The sequence below is a fragment of the Myotis daubentonii genome, chromosome 19 (assembly GCF_963259705.1).
Source record: "Myotis daubentonii chromosome 19, mMyoDau2.1, whole genome shotgun sequence".
Classification (NCBI taxonomy): domain Eukaryota; kingdom Metazoa; phylum Chordata; class Mammalia; order Chiroptera; family Vespertilionidae; genus Myotis; species Myotis daubentonii.
In genome coordinates, this window is record NC_081858.1 from 10,914,647 (window position 1) to 10,939,762 (window position 25,116).

General features: G+C 45.5%; 1 protein-coding gene across 20 annotated transcripts in view; it reads left to right on the top strand.

Annotated features, from left to right (window-relative positions):
- Positions 1-2,539: 2,539 nt before the first annotated feature.
- Positions 2,540-25,116, top strand: part of ATXN2 (ataxin 2) — a 96,834-nt gene continuing 74,257 nt past the window's right edge. For 3 of the 20 annotated variants that reach the window (XM_059676331.1, XM_059676333.1, XM_059676337.1), the window contains exon 1: positions 3,011-3,535. In XM_059676331.1, coding sequence (XP_059532314.1) covers positions 3,339-3,535 — 197 coding nt within the window. In that variant the 5' untranslated portion in view covers positions 3,011-3,338. Of the gene's footprint in view, positions 2,787-2,994; positions 3,536-4,394; positions 4,419-25,116 lie in introns of those variants that run through there. The other 17 variants (XR_009450082.1, XR_009450084.1, XR_009450083.1 and 14 more) reach the window with 11 other exon arrangements.

Sequence of the window (25,116 nt, forward strand, 5' to 3'; positions counted from 1 at the left end):
AATTCCCAACAGCCCCAAACTTGAAACAATCTAAACAAATTGGTGAGTAGATGCACAAATACAACCAAAACCTACCCAGTGATAATAAGGAGTGAAACGCTGACATGGATAAACCTCACAAAAAATATATGAGAAAGAAGGCAGACAAGCCCTAGCCCAGGGGTGGGCAAACCCTGGCACGCGTGCCAAACATGGCACCCCAGTAACTTTTGCTGGCACGCGAAACCCTCTCTTATAATCTTCCATTTACAATTTTTTTCTTAATATCGACTTTTTTTATTTTTCAGATAAATTCAGTGTAGGTGCATCTTAGACAAATAATTTTCCATTACAAGTTATCTTAAAGACCATAGACATGGATTGACGAGAGAGGGGAAGAGCAATTTCTATGCCTCTGCCTTAACTCTCCCTGCCTTCCTAGATCCGACCAGTGTTTTGGTTTCAGCCTCAAACGCAACGGGTTTTCGTTGACAAGACAACCGCCTCACCTACTTATTCAAAATTTCACTCCATAAAAACGAAACCTTCTCTCTCGCTTTGCCCACCGGTACTAATGAAGGGGAATAAATTTCTATGTTTCTCTCGGCAGCAAAAGTCCCACTGATAATATCAAATGGAGTCATAAAGTTTTCTGTCGGACTATCAGTGTACATGTATACATTAAAAAATGTATTTTTCATCATCATATACTGTGTTTTTGTCGCTCGAATGAATTTTATTATTTCTTCAAGGTTCTTCCCATACGTACACCTTAAGAGATATCAAGTAGACACCTTAAGAGATATCAAGTAGGCGTAATATGTTCCCAAAAAATTAGGGTTGGCACGCAGAATTTTGAGTCAGAGATTTTGCTGGTTTTGGCACGCACTCACAAAAAGGTTGCCCACCCCTGCCCTAGCCGGTTTGGTTCTGTGAATAGAGCGATAGCCTGGGGACTGAACCGTCCTGGGTTCGATTCTGGTCAAGGGCACATGCCCAAGTTGCGGGCTCTATGCCCAGTAGGGGGCGTGCAGGAGGCAGATCCATGATTCTCTCTCATCATTGCTGTTTCTCTCTCCCTCTCCCTTGCTCTCTGAAATCAATGAAAATGTATTTTAAAAAAGCAATAAGGCCAAGACCATCTATTGTAAGATTCCATTTATATGAACTGTCTAGAACAGGTAAATCCACTGAGACAAAGTAAATGAGTTGTTGGGGCTGAGGATGGGTATGAAGGATCCTATGGGGTGAGGGAAATGTGAAATTAGTGGTTATGGTTGTACAAATCTTAAGTTTACCGAGAATCACTGCATTGTATAAAAATGGGTGAATCTCATAACATGTAATTTATACTTTAATACAATTGATAAAAAATATTTTCAATGATAATGGGTGAAAACGAGCTTGCTCAGCATAAATTAAGTTCAGCTGTGTCAGATTCAGGCCTTATGCCACTTCCCTTTTCCTCTGATCAGTCTGAAATTTGGTCCTAAGATTGAATTCTGGGACCTTGGTCCCTGATATGGCTAATTGTCAAATCATTAAGCCACAGAAAGTTGGTTGTATTTCTGTTATGGCCCTTCTATTTTTTTTTTTTTTTTTTACCACCTCATCTGGTTTTTTAGTCTCAGTTTCCTTTGGGTTAATTTTTAGAGGATTTTGCAACTACTGGTTTAACAAAGAGTACTACCCCACCCAATCTCCTTTTCATCTCAGATAGAAGATAGCTGATTTTCCTACTTTTCAGCTGTTCGAAGAATAAAATGATCATTGCTGCCTGGACTGTGTAGGAGATTAATTTCACTTTGGCTGCTGGAGACTCGTGGCAATCATGCTCCAAGTTTTTCTACGTCTTTACCTTCTTATCTGATAGTTCTGGGCCATCGAGGGGAATTTCGGTGTTTTCCTCCTCTCATTCCTAAAGTAATTTCACTTTAAAAAAAAAAAAAAAAACAACACTAGATTCTTCCCTGGAAAAAAAAATCAAGTTACCTACTTGCTTCCAGTTTCATTGCAACACATTTTGAAAACGGACTACTGTGCTGGCCAGCAACCTAAGTTAAAGTAAAACTGCCAAAGGGGCCAAGGTCTAAAGTTCGCACATTCTTACGACGTCTGTTCGGCCTCCCTCCGCCGCGGGAGACCCCACTATCCACCGCTCTGCCAATCACGTCCACTTCCTTTCGAGCCTCATGAATGAGGAGAAAGAAGTTCAAGGGAGGGGAGGAGGGTTCAAATGAAGGTCAGGTGCCCAGGCGTTTTCTGGTTAGTGTGGCAGGGACGGACGAAGTGGGGAAAAGGTGACCAGATGTGAGCGGCCCCGGGAGGCGGCCGGGCAGGAAGGAGAGGACGGCCCGTCTTTGAGACACGCGGTGACCCCGAGGGCCCACTGCGTGCCAGGGGCCGGGGACACAAAGACAACGGGGGGATGCCTGTGTTCCAGGCGCCGCGCACGCATCCCGACAACGTCCGCCTCGAAGGCACCCGCTGTCCTTTTTTTAGGCTGCATCAGGTGGGGGCCATCTCGGGTCGCCTCGCAGCCGGCGGACGTTGAAGGAATATTGGGGGGCGGGGAAGAAACGCTCCCCTCCCGTCCCCCGCACTGGGCCGGCCCTGCAGGCGAAGACAGACACGCCCTCTCCAAAGGGCAGGCCCGCCTCGAGGAGGGCGGATCCGGGCTGGAGGGGCCGCCGGGCCCTCACCCGACCCCCGCGAACGCGGTCCAGCGCGGCGCCCGCTCCTCACGTGTCCCTCCCGGCCCTGGGGCCGCTTCACGATCTGCTTCCGCCCGACCCTTCCGACTTCCGGTAAAGAGTCCCCATCCCGGCGCCTCCGCGCCCACCCGGCAGCGCGGCCGCACGCCGCTCCGTCCCCGGCCCCCGATGCGCTCGTCAGCCGCGGGTCCTCGGGGCCCGGCCGCGGCCATCGAGCCTCGCCGCTTCGCCGCGACCAGGGGGCCCGGGAGGCACTCGCTCCCGCGGCCCGGGCGGCGGGGCGGCGGCAACGCCGCTGCGGCCCCGTATCCCTCCGCCGCTCCTCCTCCGCCCGGCCCCGGCCCCGGCCCCCCTCCCTCTGGGCTGCGCTCGCCACCCTCCGCCTCAGACTGTTTTGGTAGCAACGGCAACGGCGGCGGCGCGTTCCGGCCCGGCTCCCGGCAGCTCCTCGGTTTCGGCGGGCCCCCCCGCCCCTTCGTCGTGCTCCTTCTCCCCGTCGCGGGCCCGGGCGCCCCCCCGGCCGCGCCAACCCGCGCCTCCCCGTTCGGCGCCCGCGCGTCCCCGCCGCGCTCCGGCGTCTCCTCGGCGCGCCCGGCTCCCGGCTGTTCCCGCCCGGCGTGCGGGCCGGTGTATGGGCCCCGCACCATGTCGCTGAAGCCCCAGCAGCAGCAGCAGCCGTCCGCGGCCGCCAATGCCCGCAAGCCCGGTGGCGGCGGCCTTCTCACGTCGCCCGCCGCCCCGCCGTCCTCGCCCTCGGTCTCGTCCTCGACCCCGGCTTCCTCCTCCTCCTCCTCGGCGGCGGCGGCGGCGAGCGCAGGCAGCGGGCGGCCCGGCCTGGGCAGGTGGGTGTCGCGCCCCAGCCCCCTCCGCGCCGGGCAGGCCTGGGCCTCGCATCCCCTCCCCCGCGGCCCCACCGCCGTCCCCGCCCCGTGACCGGCCGAGCCTGGGGGGGGGGGGAGTGGGCTGGGGGCCCGCAGTGGGGGTGGGGCTCCCCGCTCCGGTCCCGAGCCCGGGGGGCTGGGTGGGAGGCGCCCCGGGTTCCCTCCGGGAATGTCAGGCCGGGTCCAGCCCCTGCAGCACCCCACCCCCTCCCCAAACGGTCAAGATGGAAGGACCGGGCCGCATCCCCGCTCCGTGTGAGTGTTCGGGAGCGGTTCGCGGGTCCCGGCGATTGTCAGCCTCGGTGCCCCCTCCTCGAGGCCTCCGCCGCCCCTAGTGGAGGGGGGATGCCGGGGCCGCGCCCCCCACCCTCCATGTCAGTGCGAACGTGGGAGGGTCGTGGCGCGGGGGTCCGTCTCCCGAAACTTGCCAGCTCCCCCGGCGGGGCTGGGCGAGGGAGGGGAGCCGGGGGTCGCGCCCCCTCCCCCGAAGGGCAGCCGCGGGGCACATCTGGAACCACTAGGCCGGCGGGTGTCCTTCCCCGCTGCTGCCGGGCCGGACCGCGGACCGCGGCGCCGGGGCGGAGGGGCGCGGGCAGTGGCCCCTGCTGCCCCGCGTGTAAATCTGGGGCCGGGACTCGGCGCCGCCGCCCGGCTCCGTGGTCCCCCGCAGCGTCCCGCCCTCCCCCACCTGGGCACGGGGTGGGAGGGCCCGGCCCCCTCGCGGCCTCCGTCCTTCCCCCGCCAGGCCTCTCCGCGCGGGCGGTGGCCGAGCCGCATTGCCGCTCCGAGGCCGCGGGAGAGCAGGCGCCTGGGGATCGCGGCGGCAGCGGCCCCCGGGCTGGAGGTTTCGAGGGGAGGGGGACTGCAGCCGCGGGCCCGGGGGGCTCCGGAGGTCAGACATGCGGGTGTTGGCCCGCGTGGTCTCCCCTCCCGGCGCCCCGGGGCCCAGGTTTGCGGGAGAACCTGGGGGCCCCGCGTGGTCTCCGGGAGCGGGTCTGACTCGGGAGGGTGTGTGTGTGCGGGAAGGCCGGCGGCGCGTGCGTGGGGGGGTGGTGGCTGTCAGTTCGTATTTCAAGAACCGAGAAAATGCTTCGTGTTCGGACGGGGCAGCGCCTGTCAATAGGCTCCGTCCCTTTGTGACCGGTGCCCTTACGGTGGGGAGGGCCGCAGGGCTCGCCAAGGGCACGCCGGTCCGCTGCCCGGTGCCCGGCCGGGCGCTGCCGCTGCGGGGCCTCCGGAGGCGGAGGCGGGGCTGGAGAAACAGGCGTCCTGCGCTGGCGAAGGTGGGGCCAGGGATTCCCCCGCCCCCCAGGCACGGAGTTTTCTGGCTGGAAACAGGTTTTCAGCGATCCGTTTGAGATGAAACGGCACTGATTCTCCCGTAGTGCTGCTGCTGCCTTCGTTGGTTTTCCGACTCCTGCCCTCCCCCCTCTCCCCGGACAGTTTACCCTCAGGAGCTCTCCAGCATCCAGCTAACAGTAGTTCAAATGAAGTGCCCGTTTCCCCCGCTTTGTCCACTTAGGATTCTGTCACTTAAGCTTCCCTTTCTCAGTGGCATCCATAGTGACAAATGGAAAAAATTTAAATATAATTATTTAATAAAAGGATGCATTGATTTTTCCCTTCTTAGGTATCAGATAGAAACCTGGCAGATAGGTGCAACTCGTTCAAATAAGAATTAAAACTAAGCTTTTAACCTGCATAGGCTCTCTTTAGGCTTTAAGTTCTTTTACTTTTACACTTTGTAAGTTGTAGCCCTCTTTTTGATAAATCTGTGAAGTTTTGTTTGATGTACTGGGTTCATATAATGTGAAGTTTTATTCTTGTGCAGGTCTTTAGTTAATGTACTCGTAGAATTCTTTCCATTTGAATCACTGTTAACTGGGTTCTTCATAAACCAATTATTTCTCAAGTGTCCTCACTTGTGTTGGAGTGTATCGGCCGTTAAAATAAGTTCTGGGACTGAGGGTGAAGAAAGAAAATGCACATTGGGTTTGCCTTGTTTAGAGATAGGAAAATATTTTTGAAAGTCTGGAAATTCTCGTCTGCTTTAAATAATATAATATTTCTTCGTATTTGACTTTTGGGGGGGTAAAGAATGCATTTGTTTGGCTTTCAAAATTTATTCTTTGTCATGTGTGTTTCAGAAGGTGGTTTTTTCCCCCCTCTTAGAACAATGTAACCACACTGTTAATGTTTAATCATGATTTTACCTTACTTCCAATTCTTATTTTGGCTTTTTACCTTTTCATTTTTACGTAGTTTTAGTGACTGGATGTGTTATTTTGTGTTTAGCTTTTTTTCTTCAACTTTTTTTTTTTTTTTAGGTTTCTTACCCATTCTCTAGTTGGGAATTAGGTTTCAAAATTATAGATAATGGTGCAGTAAACATCTTTATACTAATAGCTTTTTGGTTCAGTCTAATTATTTCCTTAGAGAAAGTTCCCAGGAGTGGTTTTACTAGGTCAAAGGGCTTGAAGATTTTTATGGCTCTTGCTAGCTGTGCCATATTACTCTTCAGAGGACTTGGGTAAGTTTCCAGTGCCAAGAAGGTGGCTCTTCTATAGAATGGTTTCTTTGTAGTTTGTCAGACACAGTGAGGGATTTTCAAGAGAAAAGGTGTACTTACCAGCGAAGTGCATACATTAAGTGCTTTTGTTAGCACTTTGAGTTTGAGTTTGAATTTGGTGCCTCTGAGGATTTAATGAAACAATATATGTGAAGCTGCTTTGAAAACTGTGACTGTTAGTATTAAGGAGAACACATGGTTTATCTGTTGTATTGCTATTTCTACTAAGTAGAGGAATAAAAGTTCTGAGGACTTGTTCTAAAGCTTTTTGGTGGTTTGTTGTTTTGTTAACTTCCCTCATTCATCAAAGTATTTGTTAGCTATTACTCTATGACCAGTTTATTTAGTGTTTTTACTGCTTCTTTTTCTGAAGGCCTTGCAACGTAGAACTTACGCTGCAGTTTAGTGTAATTGTTCATATGCTCCCATTTAAATATCAGTGATATGTTCATCTCTTTAAATACCGTTAGAAAAGTCTAAAAACATCTACATTTATTCAATACATACATTTATTGAAAAGATATGTATAAGACAGGTATAGGTACTTGGAATACGTCAGTGAATAAAAGGTAACAGCTATTTTGGTATTTACATTCAAATGTGATGAACCACACCATAAACATGACATTAAATTAGCAAGCTGTATTTATGCTCCCCTCTAATCTCATATTAAGGGATCAATATGGGAGTATGGGGGCAGAGAGTGGGTAACATTTGAGCAAAATTTTGAAGGAGGCAGTCATTTGCTTTTTATCTAGATTAATTAGTCACAGCCCCATTTGTAATTTATAAGGTTTAAACTGCATCATCCTTTGTTAATTTCATTCTTTTATGTGGTTATTGATAATAACCAAATTTGAAGTTGTACCAAAAAAGTTAATTGGCAGTTAAGTCATTAGAGGCAAGCTGTGAATGGCTGTTAAAAGAGGTACATTTTGTTTCCCTATCTGGCTTATTTATATTACCTAATCAGTTTAATTTTCATTCCAAGTATCTAGAGAAAATATACTTTTTACAATTGGGCAAAAACCTATATCATATTGCTTATCAAAGAAAAATGTCTGTAGTTGCTTTTAAAGATTTTGCATTCTTAAAAGTCAAAATGGTATCAGTCATGGAGTTCCTTTTTTGATTAATGTAAACTTGTATTTTCTGTGTTTCTCTAATTAGAGAAACAGTTACAATTTTACGAAGGGGATGTTAACTCATATCATAGCTATTTAATAGCCATATGTTTCGACTTAGTGGGGGAGGATTTAATTTTTTTTTTTGCTCTAAGTAGCTACAGCTGTGTTAGAACTTACATTCACCATAGCATAATGTTTTTATACCTTGAAATGGATTTTAAGTTTTTAGAAAATTTTCCCCCTAGATCTTTTAATTTTTTGTTTTGGCTAGAATAGTAATAGTATTTTGATACTATATAAAATGTTGAGCTTGAACAAAACCCTCTTTTTGTAGCTATTTCAAATGATTGTGACAACTTCAGTGGAGATGTAAATAGAGATTATTAATGGGCCTATCTGCTACTGTATCTTTTTTAAAAAATATATATTTTATTGATTTTTTACAGCGAGGAAGGGAGAAGAATAGAGAGTTAGAAACATCGATGAGAGAGAAACATCGATCAGCCGCCTCCTGCATACTATACTCCCCACTGGGGATGTGCCCGCAACCAAGGTACATGCCCTTGACCGGAATCGAACCTGGGAGCCTTGAGTCCGCAGGCCGACCCTCTATCCACTGAGCCAAACCGGTCAGGGCTGCTACTGTATCTTTTTAAGTAAAGCTACTTTTTTCTTTTTTCAAAGGTTATATGGGTCATCTATCACTGTTACGTATCACGATTTTAAGAGGTTGATACAGTGGTCTTTTTAGCAAGAGTGTTACTAAAATAAAAATAGAGTGCTTTTTCCTCTTGAGGTTTTGTTTTGTTTTGTTTTTTTGCCTCGGGTGTTAGACTTCAAAAAAAAAGGGATATTTTTTTGCCCTAACTGGTTTAGTTCAGTGGATAAAGCGTCAGCCTGCGGGCTGAAGGGTCCCAGGTTCGATTCCAGTCAAGGGCATGTACTTTGGTTGTGGGCACATCCCCAGTAGGGGGTGTGCAGGAGGCAGCTGATTGATATTTCTCTCTCATCAATGTTTCTAACTCTCTATCCCTCTCCCTTCCTCTCTGTAAAAAAATCAAAAAAATATATTTAAAAAAAGGGATATTTTTATTAGAAAATTTACTCATCAATGAATATGAAGCTGGCATAAAGCTTTTGAGAGATTGTAGCATCTAAATCTAGAATTTGTAATGTAGTCGCTTGAACCCTTAACCTTTACTAGCATTGCTTATGATTGGAAATAGATTGAGCTATATTTTAATGTTCTTGATATTCTTTAAAGTATATTTTTCTATTAAAGAATTTCTTCTGCTTTTGAAGATGAACATTCTACGTAGAACAGTATAATTCTCCATAAAGGTGCTTGCCAAACAAATTAGAGCTGCAATTTTGTAGGCAGATGTGTTGTAAACTACTTCCATTTAAAACATCATTTCGAGAGATTTTATATAGCATATATATAAAATTTAGAGCTTTCGGATATGTGTAGAATGTGGTCCCTAATCTTACGCTGCTTATAATATAATAGAGAAAAGAGATGTACGTGAACTAGTGTCCAGAACAGCTATATTCTTGAAATTAATAAATTGATAGTCTTTGTATAAGTATTATGTCAGTTATATTGAAAGTCTTGTCTCCTATAATTTGAAAAACAGTTTTGTAAGAATAAATCTTTTTATAGATTTCAGAGAGGGAGAGAGAGAGAGAGAAACATCAATGATGAGAGAGAATAATTGATTGACTGCCTCCCACATGACCCCCACTAGAGATCAAGCCTGCAACCTGGGCATGTGGCCCGACCAGTGAATTGAACCATGACTTCCTGGTTCATAGATTGACGCTCAACCACTGAGCCACACCAGTAGGGCTGAAAAACAGTTTTAAATGCTCTGTAGAAAAGTAAGAATTCAGAGAACCAAAAAACAAAGCTCAGATTCCTGTAAAGTTAACATAGCCTACAACTGAGATATTTGTGAACGTATACATACATATGTTAAATAGAATGGCATCATATGGTGCTTACTGTTTTGGATTCAGCAGTATTTATTATCTTTTTAAATATTTGTTTCCCCCCTAAAACTAGAATTTGAGCATGAAGGATAACAGAAAGTCTTATTTACAATAGAAGGGGGAAACCCTAAGCTTTGAGAGGTTAGGGGACTTAACTCAATGCAATATATTTGTATGACATCCCTCCCTTTAAATAAATGTAGACAAAGACATACAAGATCACGATGTGCATTTTAAAGAATATATAACCACAGATAGTCCTTGCCCTTCAGGATATCTTTTTGTAACCTTGAGTTTGGCTTCCTAAAATAGGAAGTCTAGTTTCTTATCTTTAAAATACACATATACATGATTTTGTACATATGTGGTATGAACTCTAATGTTAACTCCTCGGTTTTGTTACTTTTAATGGTGTAGTATTGTTATGGATTTGGGTTTATGAAAATTTGCCACAACTATTACTAATTGTAGATTTTATTTGCTGAAAATTATTTGCAGTTGTATGCATATGAAATATGGAATTCCCTTTAAATTAAAAAACATTCTTAGGTAGATAATTTATACTTTAAGCCCTGAAGTTGAGTCAAGTGGCTATAAAATATCAATTTCATGCCATGATGAATAGCTAACTGCATTTTGGAAACTGGATAAAACAGCATTCTATAATGGAGTCTTTGTGAATCCAATCAGTTTGTGGTATGAGGCTTGTCTGTAATGTAATTATAAATGAGTGTGGCTTATTTTTTATCAAGTGTATCAACTTTAGAATGTTGTCCTCTTGTAAATATTACCTTGAGAGGATTTATTTCAACTGTGTTGTCAGTATTTGTGATTACCAGTTTATGTTCATATTGCTTTTTATAAATCATAGGTTAAAAATATTCTTAGCAAAAAATAAAAAAAAATATTCTTAGCAATTTTTGTAAATAGCCAAGATTAATCTTGATTATAGTTTTAGTTTAAAGAAAGAAAAGACTGGTTTTGAACCAAATCATGCATTTTTCTTTTGGGGATCAGAAACATTTATGGACCTTGTGTAGTTCCTTATTTTCATTCCTGAGACACAGGAAAATCCAGTAGAGAAAAGAGTTAAGGTCTTTGCAGATTACAGAAAGGAGAGCTCTTCAGGGAATCTTTCAGAGTTTATTGAAATTAATAAACTTACTTAACACATGATTTTACTTAACACATGATTCTGTAGAGTTTGCTTTTTTTATTTCAGATTGCCAGCAAGTAGAAAGGTAAAACATTTAGGGGCAAACATATTGACAGCAATTAGAAATAATAGTGGTATGATACAAAGTTAAGAGTTGGGAGAATTATAAAAAAGGGGCTCAGGAGCTCAAATAGTAGTCGTGAGCTGCTTATTGATGGGGATGTGCCCTGAGAAATGTGTCCTTAGGCGAAGTTCAAGTGTACCTACACAAATCTAAACGGTATAGCCTACTACTGTGATTGTACATGCTATACTTTTATATGCCTGGCTATGCCGCAGGTCTGTTGACAACAGCATCACCACCAACACATGAATAAAAGCATTGTTAAGTAATAGGAATTTTTCAGCTCCATTATAATCTCATGGGTCTACTGTCATATCATATATGTGGTCCATTGTAGACTGAAATGTATGGTGCATGACTGTATACAATCCTGATTAACTGTAAGTTTTTAGCTCTGCCATAGTAGACCCCCCAGAGGCATTACTGTTTTATAGCAGTAGTTACTTGTGCTCTTGAGGGAGATTCAAGACAAGGTTAACTTGTTTTTCATATCAAAGACATTTTTTTATTTTTTTTAAAAATATATTTTATTGATTTTTTACAGAGAGGAAGGGAGAGAGATAGAGAGTTAAAAACATCGATGAGAGAGAAACGTCGATCAGCTGCCTCCTGCACATCTCCTACTGGGGAGGTGCCCGCAACCCAGGTACGTGCCCGCAACCCAGGTACGTGCCCGCAACCCAGGTACATGCCCTTGACCGGAATCGAACCTGGGACCTTTCAGTCCGCAGGCCAATGCTCTATCCACTGAGCCAAACCGGTTTCGGCTCAAAGACATTTTTTTAAACTGCAGGTCATGACTCCTTAAATTGTAAAACCACTGCCGTGGGTCATGACCAGCATTTTTAGAAAAATGAAAAAGAATGGAAGTTGTTAAAATGTGTTGCATTGTTAGGGCTTAAGAATTATTTTAAAGAACTTCTGTTTCATTTCATATATATATATATATATACATATATACATATATATGTATATATATATACACATACTGTGTTGCAATGTAGACTAATTTTTCATTGGTATAATCAGTCACTATGTAGATATACTTAGATGTACTAACAGGATTGAGGAAGGGATTTGCAGTTATGTCTCTGCTAGAGTTGCCAGATTTAGCAAATAAAACTAAAGAATGCCCAGTTAAACTTAAACTTTTGGTAAACAATGACTACTTTTTTTGGTATAAATATGTCCCAAATTATATGGAACAAAATTATTATTTATCTGAAATTTAAATTTAATTGGGCATCCTTTATTTTATCTGGCAACCCCAGTCTAGGCTAGAATTGGAGTTCACCCTTTGGTAACTAAAATTCAACTCTGTGAGAGTGAGAACTTTATTTTGTTCATTACTGTATCCCAATTTCCGCGAACAGGCTTGGCACTAAGAGAGCCACGTGTTTGAATGAATGAATGAATAAATCACTTGCTCAGAGACTCAGTGTCTGTATCCACTAAAAGGAGGAAAGAATACCTTCCTTAAAAATGAGATACCACATTTTTATTACTTTCCACTCTTGGCACGTCATAGACCCTCAGTATTTGAGAATCATACAGATTTGGAGTTAGAAGTGGCTCTGGTGATTTTTAGTTTTCATTCTCTTGACAGGTGAGGAAACTAAGGCCACAGAGATTATTTGTCAAATTTCTATCATTGGCTGCACAGCTGACTTTAGACTCTTGTTCCCTTTTTCCTAACATTTTATTTAAAAAATGTATTGATTTGAGAGAGAAAGTGAGAGAGAGAGAAACATCAATTTATTCTACTTATTTATGCATTCATTGGTTGCTTCTTATTACTTTTTAATGTTTTTGTTGACTTTAGAAAGAGAGGGAGGTAGAGAAACATTGATTAGCTGCCTCCTACATGGTCCCTATTGGGGATGGAGCCCAAAACCGTATGTGCCCTGCCCAGGAATCAGACTGGTACTCAAACCTGAGACCTCTCGGTGCATGGAATGGCACTCATCCAACTGAGCCACACGGGCCAGGGCTGTTGGTTGCTTCTTATGTGTACCCTGACCGGGATTCCAGCTTACAACCTTGGCATATGGGGATGATGCTCTAACCTAGCTAGGACCTGTAACATTTCACTTGTTTTCAAAATTTGATGTTTATTCAGTAATCTAAGAAAAGATCTATCCAGAAAAAGTCATTTTCTAAAAGTTCCAATTAGCAAAGGCTCTACTTTGCTGTTTTATTTTTTGTCACATATGTTTCCGTCACTCTTCAAGTGGAAGAATGTGTTTGTCTTTTTTAACTTAGGAACTTGAATTCAAAATAAACTTTTAGAGAAGTGTTGTGAATAGAGAAGGTGGGTGATTTTTTTTTTTTTTTTCCTCCTGTCGTGGGTACCAGAAGGTATTTGCTGACTGTACTTAGCAAGCCTCCTGATTGGTCACTTCTTGTCCAGATACTTGTACACACTTCAGAGCCATAATAATCTCCCCAAACATCGTTCATCGTGTCGTCTTTCTATTGAGAAACTGTGAGTGGCTCTCAGTACTAGCTGAATCAAATCCAGACTATTCATCCTGTTAGTCAAGTCCATCCACAGACTGCACAGTGTATTTATTCTCCAGCATAAATCAGATTCTTCCAATCTAGTCATCTTGTCCTCTTAAGCATAAGTCTTGAAAGGCTTAGCCCAGGTTCTCTCTTGCACAGTGTCCCACTATATTTACCCCAGGAAAATGTGATTCCTTCCTCCTCTTATAGCTTTGGCTTTCATTGCACAGTACCTTATGTTTAAGTTCTGCTGCTCCTCCCCTTACAAACTTTCTCCTTAGGATGAACTCTGAGATAGGAGCAAAGTTACACTATGCCCCAGAACAAAAGTGGGTTAACCTTACCAGCAGGTGATATTTTTGTTTTGTTTATGGTCATTTCATAGTCAACCATTCCTGTCATTTTTAAATTCTGTGTGTTTACTGTGTTTGAACCTAGTTTGTTGTCAAATCTGTCACTTTCAAAAAGTGCAGTACTGGCCAAAACCGGTTTGGCTCAGTGGATAGAGCGTAGGCCTGTGGACTGAAAGGTCCCAGGTTCGATTCCGGTCAAGGGCATGTACCTGGGTTGTGGGCACATCCCCGGTGGGAGATGTGCAGGAGGCGGCTGATCGATGTTTCTCTCTCATCGATGTTTCTAACTCTCTCTCTCTCTCTCCCTTCCTCTCCGTAAAAAATCAATAAAATATATTTTTAAAAAAATTAAAAAAAAGTGCAGTACTGAGTATTGATAATGTCAGCATTTAATTGTGATAGAAATGAGAGATTAAAAAAAATTATAAGTAGTTAGAAAATGGCGGCTTGGGACGGATAATTATTCTGAAGGACTAATCAAAAAGTGCCATCTTTAGTCAGTAATAATGAGCAAAAGATAAAAGAGAATTAACCCTTTGCGGTCCAATTTTATTTTTTGGAATTCAAACAGTCTGGTCCAAATTAATTGATGGGATTGAATGTTGAACCGGTTTGTGGTGTCGACCTCAGCCTGATGTTGGATCTGCTCCTAGCGCCTGGTCTGTCAAGTCAGCCTCCACATTGGACGGAAAAGGGTTAATGAATGAAATGGGAAAACTTGGAAGTTTGCAGCTAAAGATGAGAGAAGTTTGGGAGAAAGCTACAGTAGTTAAAGTGCAACTGCTGAAACTTTGTCAGACCTGCAAACAATGCTAGTTTCCCAGGCCATTGATTAAAGGGCCTAAAGCAGCGGTTCTCAACTCGTGGGTCACGACCCCTTTGGGGGTCGAGCGACCCTTTCACAGGGGTCGCCTAAGACCATTGGAAAACACATATATAATTACGTATTGTTTTTGTGATTAATCACTATGCTTTAATTATGTTCAATTTGTAACAATGAAATTGGAGGCCACCACAACATGAGGAACTGTATTAAAGGGTCGCGGCATTAGGAAGGTTGAGAACCATTGGTCTAAGGCAGGGGTCCTCAAACTTTTTAAACAGGGGGGGCCAGTTCACTGTCCCTCAGACCGTTGGAGGGCTGGACTATAGTTTAAAAAAAAAAACTATGAACAAATTCCTATGCACACTGCGCATATCTTATTTTGAAGAAAACAAACAAAACGGGAACAAATACAATATTTGTATTTGCATGTGGCCTGCGGGCCGTAGTTTGAGGACCCCTGGCCTAAGGCTTCTCCAGTGACCCCTGAGGGGATTATTAAGAGAAGGTTATTTTTGGGAAGAGATACCCAATAGAATGTTCATATGTTGGGTCTGCAAGCTTCAAAACCTCCCCCTGTTCATTCTGGGCTTAGGAACACATTGGATATACAGAAGAGACTTAACATTTTTCATCGCTCAGTGCACGTGATTTAGCTCAAATTACTAGATAGTTATTTCTTACTGTGGTAGATTGCTGTTTAATTAGATGTACTGAGGTATCCTATCTAATAAAAGAGAAACATGGTAATTGGCGTACGACCGCTACCCTTCGCATTGGCTAATCAGGGCAATATGCAAATTAACTGCCAGCCAAGATGGTGGCCAGCAGCCAGGCAGCTTGAAACTAACATGAGGCTTGCTTGCTTCAGTGACGGAGGACTCCAGCGTTCCCTGCCTGCCGCTGCAGGCCTCTGAGCTGCAACTCTAAGCAACTATGTAACAAATATAGAAGCTAAACAATACCCCAGAAACCTGCTTTCAGCCAGCCGGGATCTCAGAGCTGGAGTTGATACAGAGTTTCGATTATAGAACCCAAACAAACCAGATACCTGCTTTCAGCAGCTGAGGCCTAAGAGCTGGAGCCAGAGCTAAAGCTGGCCCAGAATAAAAAAGAAAAAGAAAAAAAGGAGCGGTTGGGAGCTTCAGTCACCCGCCAGCCTGAAAACAGCCCTCAGCCCCTCACCCAGACTGGCCAGGCACCCCAGTGGGGACCCCCACCCTGAAGGGTGTGTGACCAGCTGCAAACAGCCATCATCCCCTCATCCAGGCTGGCCAGGCACCCCAGTGGGGACCCCCACCCTGTAGGGTGTGTGACCAGCTGCAAACAGCCATCATCCCCTCACCTAGGCTTGCCAGGCACCCCAGTGGGGACCCCCACCCTGATCCAGGACACCCTTCAGGGCAAACCAGCCGGCCCCACCCATGCACCAGGCCTCTATCCTATATAGTAAAAGGGTAATATGCCTCCCAGCACCGGGATCAGCGGAGCCGAGAGGCCTCCCGGCACCGGGATCAGCGTGACGGGGCAGCGCCCAAACCCCCTGATCGCCCTGTGGCTCTGTGTGTGACGGGGCGGGGCCACAACCTCCCTATTTGCCCTGCTCTGTTCGTGACAGGGGAAGGCGCCACAACCTCCTGATCAGCCCTGCTCTGTGCCTGATACGAGGGAGCTCCCCAACCCCCTGATCGCCCTGTGGCTCTGTGTGTGACAGGGTGCGGTGCCCCCAACCCCCCCCCCCCCCCACGGGCCCTGCTCTGTGTGTGACAGGGTAGAGCTATAACCTCCCCATCGGCCTACCCTGAGTGTGAGAGTGGCGGTGCCCCAACCCCCCCGATCAGCCCTGCTCTGTAGGTGATAGAGGGCGGCGCCCCAATCCCCTGATCCGCCCTGCTCTGTGTGTGACGGGGCGGTGCCCCAACTCCCCTATCGGCTCTACTCTGTGAGTGACAAGGGGGAGCTCCTCAACCCCCTGATGGGCCCTGCTCTGTGCGTGACAGGGGGGAGCTCCCCAAACCCCTAATCGGCCCTGCTCTGTGCATGACAGGGGTGAGCTCCCCAACCCCCCTGATCGACCCTGCTCTGTGTGTGACAGGGTAAGGAGCCCCTACCCCCCTGATGGGCCCTGCTCTGTGTGTGACAGGGGGCAGCGCCCCAACCCCCCTGATTGGCCCTGCTCTGTGCGTGACAGGGGGTGGCACTGCAACCTCCCCATCGACCCTGCCTTGAGTGTGACAGGGGGCTGTGCCCCAAACCCCAATCGGCCCTACCCTGAGCATGACTGAGGGTGGCATCGCAACCTCCCAATCCGCCCTGCTCTGTGCATGACAGGGGGCGGCGCCCCAACTCCCCAATCATCCCTGCTCTGAGCCCGACCAGGGGCTGCACCTAGGGATTGGGCCTGCCCTCTGCCACCTGGGAGCAGGCCTAAGCCAGCAGGTCGTTATCTCCCGAGAGGTCCCAGACTGCGAGAGGGCACAGGCCAGGCTGAGGGACCCCCCTACCCCCCCGAGTGCACAAATTTTTGTGCACCGGGCCTCTAGTCTATAGTAATAAAAGGGTAATATGCTAATTAGACTGGGAGAACTTCCGGACGTCCTTTTGGACAAAGCCATGGTGGCGGGGCTGAGGTAGAGGCAATTAGGGGCGATCAGGCCAGCGGTGGGAGGGCAGTTGGGGGCGAGCAGGCTGGCGGGGGGGGAGTTGGGGGCAAGCACGCCGGCAGGCAGGTGAGCAATTAGGAACCAGCAGTCCCAGATTGTGAGAGGGATGTTCGACTGTGGGATCAGGCCTAAACCGGCAGTCGGACATCCCCTGAGGGGTCTCAGATGGGAGAGGGTGCAGGCCGGGCTGAAGGACACCCCCCTCCCCCCGCATGAATTTTGTGCACTGGGCCACTAGTACTTTACATAAAGTTCACCCTTTTTCTGTATGGTTTCCTGAGTTTTGACAAACATAATCATGTAGACACCACCATACACATGATATGACCCCATTAAAAGCAAAAAAAACCCCACCCAAACATTAAAATAAAAATAAAAACTTGGTTCACAGTGTGGTAGAAGAATTGAAGGCTCTTGTAGTTAGAGAATAAATGAAGTGAGCTTGAAATTAATACTAAGTTTTTAGTAGAAAATGTCAACATATAAAAAAATAGAACAGTTTAATGAGCCCGACCATTAAACTGTTTCAGTAATTATCAGTGAATGGCTCATCCTGTTTCACCTACACTTTCCTCTTCTCCATTACAGATGTTCCCTTTGTTGTTTTTCCCTTTGACACCCTCTACCCGCCCCTTCCAGGCCTTCACCACACTGTTGTCTATATGTCCATGGGCTATGCATATATGCATATAAGTTTCCCTGTTAACCACTCCCCACCCACCCCCACCTTCCCTCTGAAATTAGTCAGTCTTTTGAAGGGGGTTAAAGTTGTTTTGAGGCCCAGGAAAGATTAATGACCAATGGGTACAACCATTGGGTGAGAGACTTGAGTTCACTTAAAGGAAGCAGTCTTGGTGCCTTAGCCAAAGGGGATGAATGGAGTGGAAGGTAGACAGTGCCTGTTGCTGGAGAAGCTTGCTGAGCAGACTGGACTGCACTGTCCAATATGATGGTTACTTGTCCACACATGGCTATTTACATTTATAATTAAGTTAAAGTTAAAAAAGATTAGTTTCTTATTCATGCTAGCCATATTTTGGTCAACTCATGTGCCTAATGGCTACCATATTGAGCAGCATGGATATAGAACTTTCTTAAAAAATCATTACAAAAGTTCTATTGGGGAGCATTGTACTTGAGCCCCAAGATCCTTTTTTATCGGGGTCCTGTGGAGTGTTCGGTGTGCCTAGTGCAGCGGTTCTCAACCTGTGGGTCGCGACCCCTTTGGCGGTCGAACGACCCTTTCACAAGGGTTGCCTAAGACCATCCTGCATATCAGATATTTACAATACGATTCATAATAGTAGCAACATGACAGTTATGAAGTAGCAACAAAAATAATTTTCTGGTTGGGTCACAACATGAGGAACTGTATTTAAAGGGCCAGAAGGTCGAGAACCACTGGCCTAGTGCATAACTAATAATGCATGGCTTTGTGGCCTCTATCCCTTCTAAGTAAAACTTCATGTGAAGGGTCCTCCCCTCTCAAGTGTAGTGTGTGCTGGAATATGAGGAAAATAATTGGGTTACCTAACCATTATTAGGTACCCAGTAATGTACCAGACATTGTTCTTTAATCACCATTTTATAGATGTTGAAATTGAGACACAAAGAGCTGAAGTTGTGAGGTTAATGTCACAGAGCTTGGAAGTGATAGGGCCAGAATTTGAACCAATGCAGTTTGCAGACAACTGAAATTATTTCTTGTTGGGATAGTTTTGAAACATGGATTCTAGATGATTATGTGATGGGATTAATCTGGTAGTTCTGTGTAAATTTAGAATTGCTACCCCACTTCTGTTTGCCAAAAAAGGTCTAGCTAACTCTACAGTCTTGCTAAAACAAAGACAAAACAAAACACAGAAAAACCTCTATGTTTGGGTTGTCATGACCCACTCCCATGGCCACTTTGGTTTTTTGGTTGTTTTTTAAAAATATTTTTATTGATTTTAGAGAGAAAGGGAGAAAGATATAGAAACATCAATGAGAGACAATTATTGATCGGCATGTTGAAACAGTTGTAGAAATGAATGAATGATGTGTAGGTCAAATGTTTTAAAAAATAGGTGGTAAATGAGCAAAATGGTGAAAAATGAAGTAATAAGTTCTATAATTAATTATTTTGTATGGTGATAGTACCAATAGAAATTGCATGATTGCAAGAACCCTTAGAATTCACTGATACAGAGGGCCGACTGTATTATCACAACTTGCTTATTTATTTACTAGATATTGGACATTTGGGCTGCTTTCAGTGTTTGGCTATTATGAATAAACCAACTTGGAACATTCAATTCACATTCATTGCTCTTGAATAATTACCTAGGAGTGGGATTGCTAGGTTGTCTAAGTATGTTTTACTTTATAAGAACCCCTGCCCAACTTTTCCAAGTGACTATCATTTTCCCTTCCCACCAGCAGTTTATGAGAGTTTCAGTTGCTCAGCATCCTCACTAGTAGTTGTATTGAGAGTCTTTAATTTTACCCACTAAATCTTATTTGGTTAAATGAGTGTATAAGTCTTTTGCACACTTATTTTTTTATAATATATTTTTATTGATTTCAGAGAGGAAGGGAGAGGGAGGGAGAGAGAGAGAGAGAGAGAGAGATAGAAACATCGATGATCAGCTGCCTGCTACATACCCCCCTACTGGGAATCAAGCCCACAACCCGGGCATATACCCTTGACTGGAATTGAGCCTGGGACCTTTCAGTCTGCAGGCCGACGCTCTATCCACTGACCCAAACAGGCTAGCAGCCGTGGGCAAACTACGGCCCGCTTGAAATGAATAAAACTAAAAAAAAAAGACCGTACCCTTTTATGTAATGATGTTTACTTTGAATTTATATTAGTTCACACACACACTCCATCCATGCTTTTGTTCCAGCCCTCCGGTCCAGTTTAAGAACCCATTGTGGCCCTCGAGTCAAAAAGTTTGCCCACCCCTGGGCTAAGGCCACACTTACTGTTTTATTAATCTTTATTTTATTAAGTTATATGAGTTCTTCATATATTCTGGGTATAAGCCCATTATTATATATTTTGTAAACATTTCCTTGTCTGTGGATTGACTTTTCATTTAATAGCATCTTTTAAAGAATAGACTACTTAAGCCCAGCTGATGTGGCTTAGTGGTTGAGCATCTACCCAGGAACTAAGAGGTCACTGGTTCAATTCCCAGTCAGGGCACATGCTTGGGTTTCAGGCTTCATCCCCAGTAAGGGATGTGCAGGAGGCATCCTATCAATGATTCTATCTCATCATTGATGTCTCTCTCTCTCTTCTCTGAAATCAATAAAAATACATATATTTTTTTAAAAAAGAATAGACTAAAAATTTGATGAAGCCTAATTTATCAGTTTTTGTTTTATCGTTTGTATTTTTTCTGTTCTATCTGAAATCTTCGTCTAATCTAAGGTCATAAAGATCTTCTCCCATTTTTAAAGTTTTATTTAAACCTTTTATGATCATTAGGCCATTAATCCATTTTGAGTTAGCCTTGCTAAGCTCTTATTTGTAGTAAGGGAGAAATATAGAAACATCAATGATGAGAGAATCATTGATAGGGTGCTTCTTGCATGCCCCCTACTGGGGATTGAGCCTGCAACCTTAGCATGTGCCTCGACAACGACCTCCTGGTTCATAGGTCAGTGTTCAACCACTGAGCCATGCTGGCCGGGCAATTATGTGGTCTTTTATTTTATTTTAATTTTTTAAAAAATATATTTTATTGATTTTTTACAGAGCGGAAGGGAGAGGGACAGAGAGTTAGAAACATCGACGAGAGAGAAACATTGATCAGCTGCTTCCTGCACACCCCCTGCTGGGGATGTGCCCGCAACCAAGGTACATGCCTGAGACCCTTGAGTCCGCAGGCCGACGCCCTATCCACTGAGCCAAACCGGTCAGGGTTATGTGGTCTTTTAAAGATAGTCCAATCATTGTGCCTTTATTTCATTTCATTTCTTTTCTTTTCTTTTTTATTTTGTTAATCCTCTTCTGCGGATATTTTCCATTTATTTTTAGGGAGAGTGGAGAAGAAAGGGAAAGATAGAGAAATATTGATGTGAAAGACATTGGTTGGCTGCCTCCTGCACGAGCCCTGACCAGGGCCCGGGCTGGGGAAGAGCCTGCAACCAAGGTATGTGCCCTTCACTGGAATTGAACCCAGGACCCTTTGGTCTGCAGGCCAGCACTCAATTCACTAAGCCAAACCGTCTAGGGCAGTGGTTAGCAAACTGCGGCTCGGCAAACTGCGGCTCGCGAGCCACATGCAGCTCTTTGGCCCCTTGAGTGAGGCTCTTCCACAAAATACTGACTTCTGGGCATGGGCCACGAAGTTTCAGTCGCACTGTACGTGTGCTCCTGCATGTGGTATTTTGTGGAAGAGCCACACTCAAGGGGCCAAAGAGCCGCATGTGGCTCGTGAGCTGCAGTTTGCTGACCACTAGGCTAGGGCAAGCCTTTATTTCTTTTTTTTGTCTTTATTGCACAAGCTAGAAGCACCATTTTGACTATCTCATCAGTTTATTTTTCTTTTACAATTTGTTGTAATCAGGATTCACATGAGGTTCACAAGTTGTTCGATATGTCTCACGTCTATTTTAATCTACAGTTAACCCTTCACTTTATGTTAGTTGCTTTTAATTCAGTGATCAGTACAAAGTCCCTGCATTTATGGAACTTGCTCATAGTGTTGTCATCAAATGCATATTATTAAAATACATACCTTGATGTTTTTCAATAGGTGGAGCAACCTCAATTGAATATTGTTGTAAAGCTTAAAAATAATTAAATGAGACTAAGAGCACTTTCATGACATTTCTTACATACAGATTAAACTTTCATGAAAAGTAATACTGTTGAAGATTCTTGTAGAAGTACTGGTTCATCTGAAACAGCAATAAACTTTGTTTTTAACCCTTTTAGTGCCGGGGAGTGCGATCGTGCTCCTCCTGTCTTTTGCCAAAAGTGCTGAGAGCGTTATCGCGCTCCTCCTGCAGTGTCACTATTAGATGCTAGTAGTTCACTCTTTATTGACAGATGGCACCTAAGTGCAGATTACTTATGATGCTGAATGTTTGTAGTTCTAAGATTGACCGCTGGCATTTATCTGCCTAATTTTTTACAGGCACTACGATTTTATGAAGTTTACTCAGATTTTGTAGCCCTAAAGCTTCGAAATGGTGTCCAGTTCTAAGTCTGCTTTTATTAGTGATGATGATATTGCTAAATATGTCAATTCTTGCTGTGAAGATGACGATTTTGTGGAAGATATTGGAGAAGGGTGTCCCTCTATTTTAACATGTTTTGTTCAAATTTTTTTTCTAGTATTCTATAATACAATGAGTAAACAATATATGTCAAAGATGAAAACAAATGTAGTAAAGGTTTCCTTAAGTTTTTGAATATGTAACTTCATTTACTTGTGGTTCATAATTTTTTTCTTAAACTGTAAAATCAGCAAAAATGCCTTGGCAATTTTAGCATAGTTCCTAGGATATTGGTTGGCACTCAAAGGGTTAAATGGCAGTTATTGACATCGCAGCCCCATTTTTTTTAGTACAGGCTTTTCTTGTAATGACTCAGTAAGTATTTTAGGCTTTTTGGGCCATATAACGTCTCTGTTGCATATTCTTCCTGGCTTTTCTTTTTTTAAAAAAAACCTTTTAAGAACTTAAAAAACATGCTTAACCGCAAAGGCCAGACAAAAACAGGTTGTTGGCTGTAGTTTGCTGACTCTTGTTTTAGAGAATGATTACTTTGAAAGTTTGCATTTCCATTTTTTTCTTTCTCTTTGGGCTCATTGACTTATTAAATACTTAGTAAGTGTATATATATAGAAGGCTAATATGCAAAGTATCCCCTCGGGAGTTCGACTGGGAGACCTGGAGTTCTATCGCTTGCTATCACGTGCACTGACCACCAGGGAGCGGCGTGGAATGAAGGAAGGCCCCAGCTGGCAGCTGGAAGGTCCCGATCAACCCTGATTGCGGCCAGGCCTAGGGACCCTACCCATGCACTCCCCGTAGGGAGTGGGCCTAAGCAGTCAGACATCCCCCAAGGGCTCCCTGACTGTAAGAGGACACAGGGCGGGCTGAGGGACCCACTGAGTGCACAAATTTCATACACCAGGCCTCTAGTATTTCCTAATAACAAGGACGTTCTGTTACAAGACCACAGGTAATTAATATTATGTCAAACTGTTATCTACAGGCCTTATTCAGATTTTACCAATTGTTTAATCTGTGGTCCAAGAACCATTCCAGGATTGCATGTTTCATTCAAGTGTCATGTCTTTGTGGCTTCCTTTAATCTGAAGTAGTTCCTTAGTTTTTCTTTACCTTTCATGACTTGACACTTTAAAAAAAAAAAAAAAAATATATATATATATATATACACACACACACACACACATACACTAGGGGCCCGGTGCACGAAATTCGTGCACTGGGTGTGTGTGTGGGGGGGAGTGTCCCTCAGCCCAGTCTGCCCCCTCTCACATACTGGGAGCCCTCAGGCGTTGACCCCCATCACCCTCCAATCGCAGGATCGGCCCCTTGCCCAGGCCTGACGCCTCAGACAGAGGCGTCAGGCCTGGGCAGGGAACCATCATTTCCCCCCATCACTGGTTCTGCCCCCAGCCCAGGCATGATGCCTCTGGCCCAGGCGTCAGGCCTGGGCAGGGGGCCCCCAGACCCCTCCGATTGCTGGCTCTGCCCCTTGCCCAGGCCTGATGCCTCGGCCAGAGGCGTAGACCCCCATCACCCTCCGATCGCCTGATCGGCCCCTTGCCCAGGCCTGACGCCTCTGCCAGAGGTGTCAGGCTTGGACAGGGGACCCCCATCTCCCCCCAATCACTGGCTCTGGCCCCCGCCCAGGCCTGAGGCCTCTGGCCCAGGAATCATGCCTGGGCAGGAGACCCCCATCTCCCTCTGATCGCTTGCTCCACCCCCCGCCCAAGCCTGACGCCTCTGACCCAGGCTTCAGGCCTGGGCAAGGGGACCATCATATCCCCCCAATCCCCAGCTCAGTCCCCCGCCCAGGCCTGATGCCTCGGCCAGAGGAGTTGACCCTCATCACCCTCCGGTCACCAATCACCGGATCGACCCCTTGACCAGGCCTGAGGCCTCCGGCAGAGGTGTCAGGCCTGGGCAAGGGACCCCCAGCTCCCCGCGGTTGCAGGCTCCGCCCCTGCCCAGGCCTAACGCCTCTGGCCTAGGCGTCCAGCCCGTGCAGCGGGGACCCGCAGCTGCAGCGGCCCCGCGATCGTGGGCTCCGCTTTAGGCCCAGGCAAGGGACCCCTAGCTCCTGGGACTGCCAGCTTCGACCGTGCCCAGCTCCCATCGCTGGCTCCACCCCTACTTCCTGCTATCACTGGCCAGGGCGGAAAAGGCGCCTGATTCTCCAATCATGGCTGGGGGGCAGGGCAAAGGCGGCCCCAGGGCCGCCTTTGCCCTGCCCCCCAGCTCTTAGCTCCCCCCTGGGTTTCCGATCACTGTCAGTGGCAGGGGGCTTCTTCCTGCTTTCCCTTTCGCCTCCCTGCATTGTGCCTACATATGCAAATTAGCCGCCATCTTGTTGGCAGTTAACTGCTAATCTCAGTTGGCAGTTAATTTGCATATAGCCCTGATTAGCCAATGAAAAGGGTATCGTCGTACGCCAATTACCATTTTTCTCTTTTATTAGATAGGATTTTTTTTTCTTTTTTTTTTACAGAGGAAGGGAGAGGGATATAGAGTTAAAAACATCAATGAGAAACATCTATCAGCTGCCTCCTGCGCACTCCCTACTGGGGATGTGCCCGTAACCAAGGTGCATGCCCTTGACCGGAATTGAACCTGGGACCCTTCAGTCTGCAGGCCGACGCTCCATCCACTGAGCCAAACTAGTTAGGGCATGACTTGACACTTTTGAAGATGTTAGTTATTTTGTAGAATGTCCCTAAACTAGGGCTTGTCTGACATTCCCTCATGATTAGAATCAGATTATACATTTTGGCCGAAACCGGTTTGGCTCAGTGGATAGAGCGTCGGCCTGTGGACTGAAGGGTCCCAGGTTCGATTCCGGTCAAGGGCATGTGCCTGGGTTGCGGGCACATCCCCAGTGGGGGATGTGCAGGAGGCGGCTGATTGATGTTTCTCTCTCATCGATGTTTCTAGCTCTCTGTCTCTCTCCCTTCCTCTCTGTAAAAAATCAATAAAATATATTTAAAAAAAAAAAGATTAT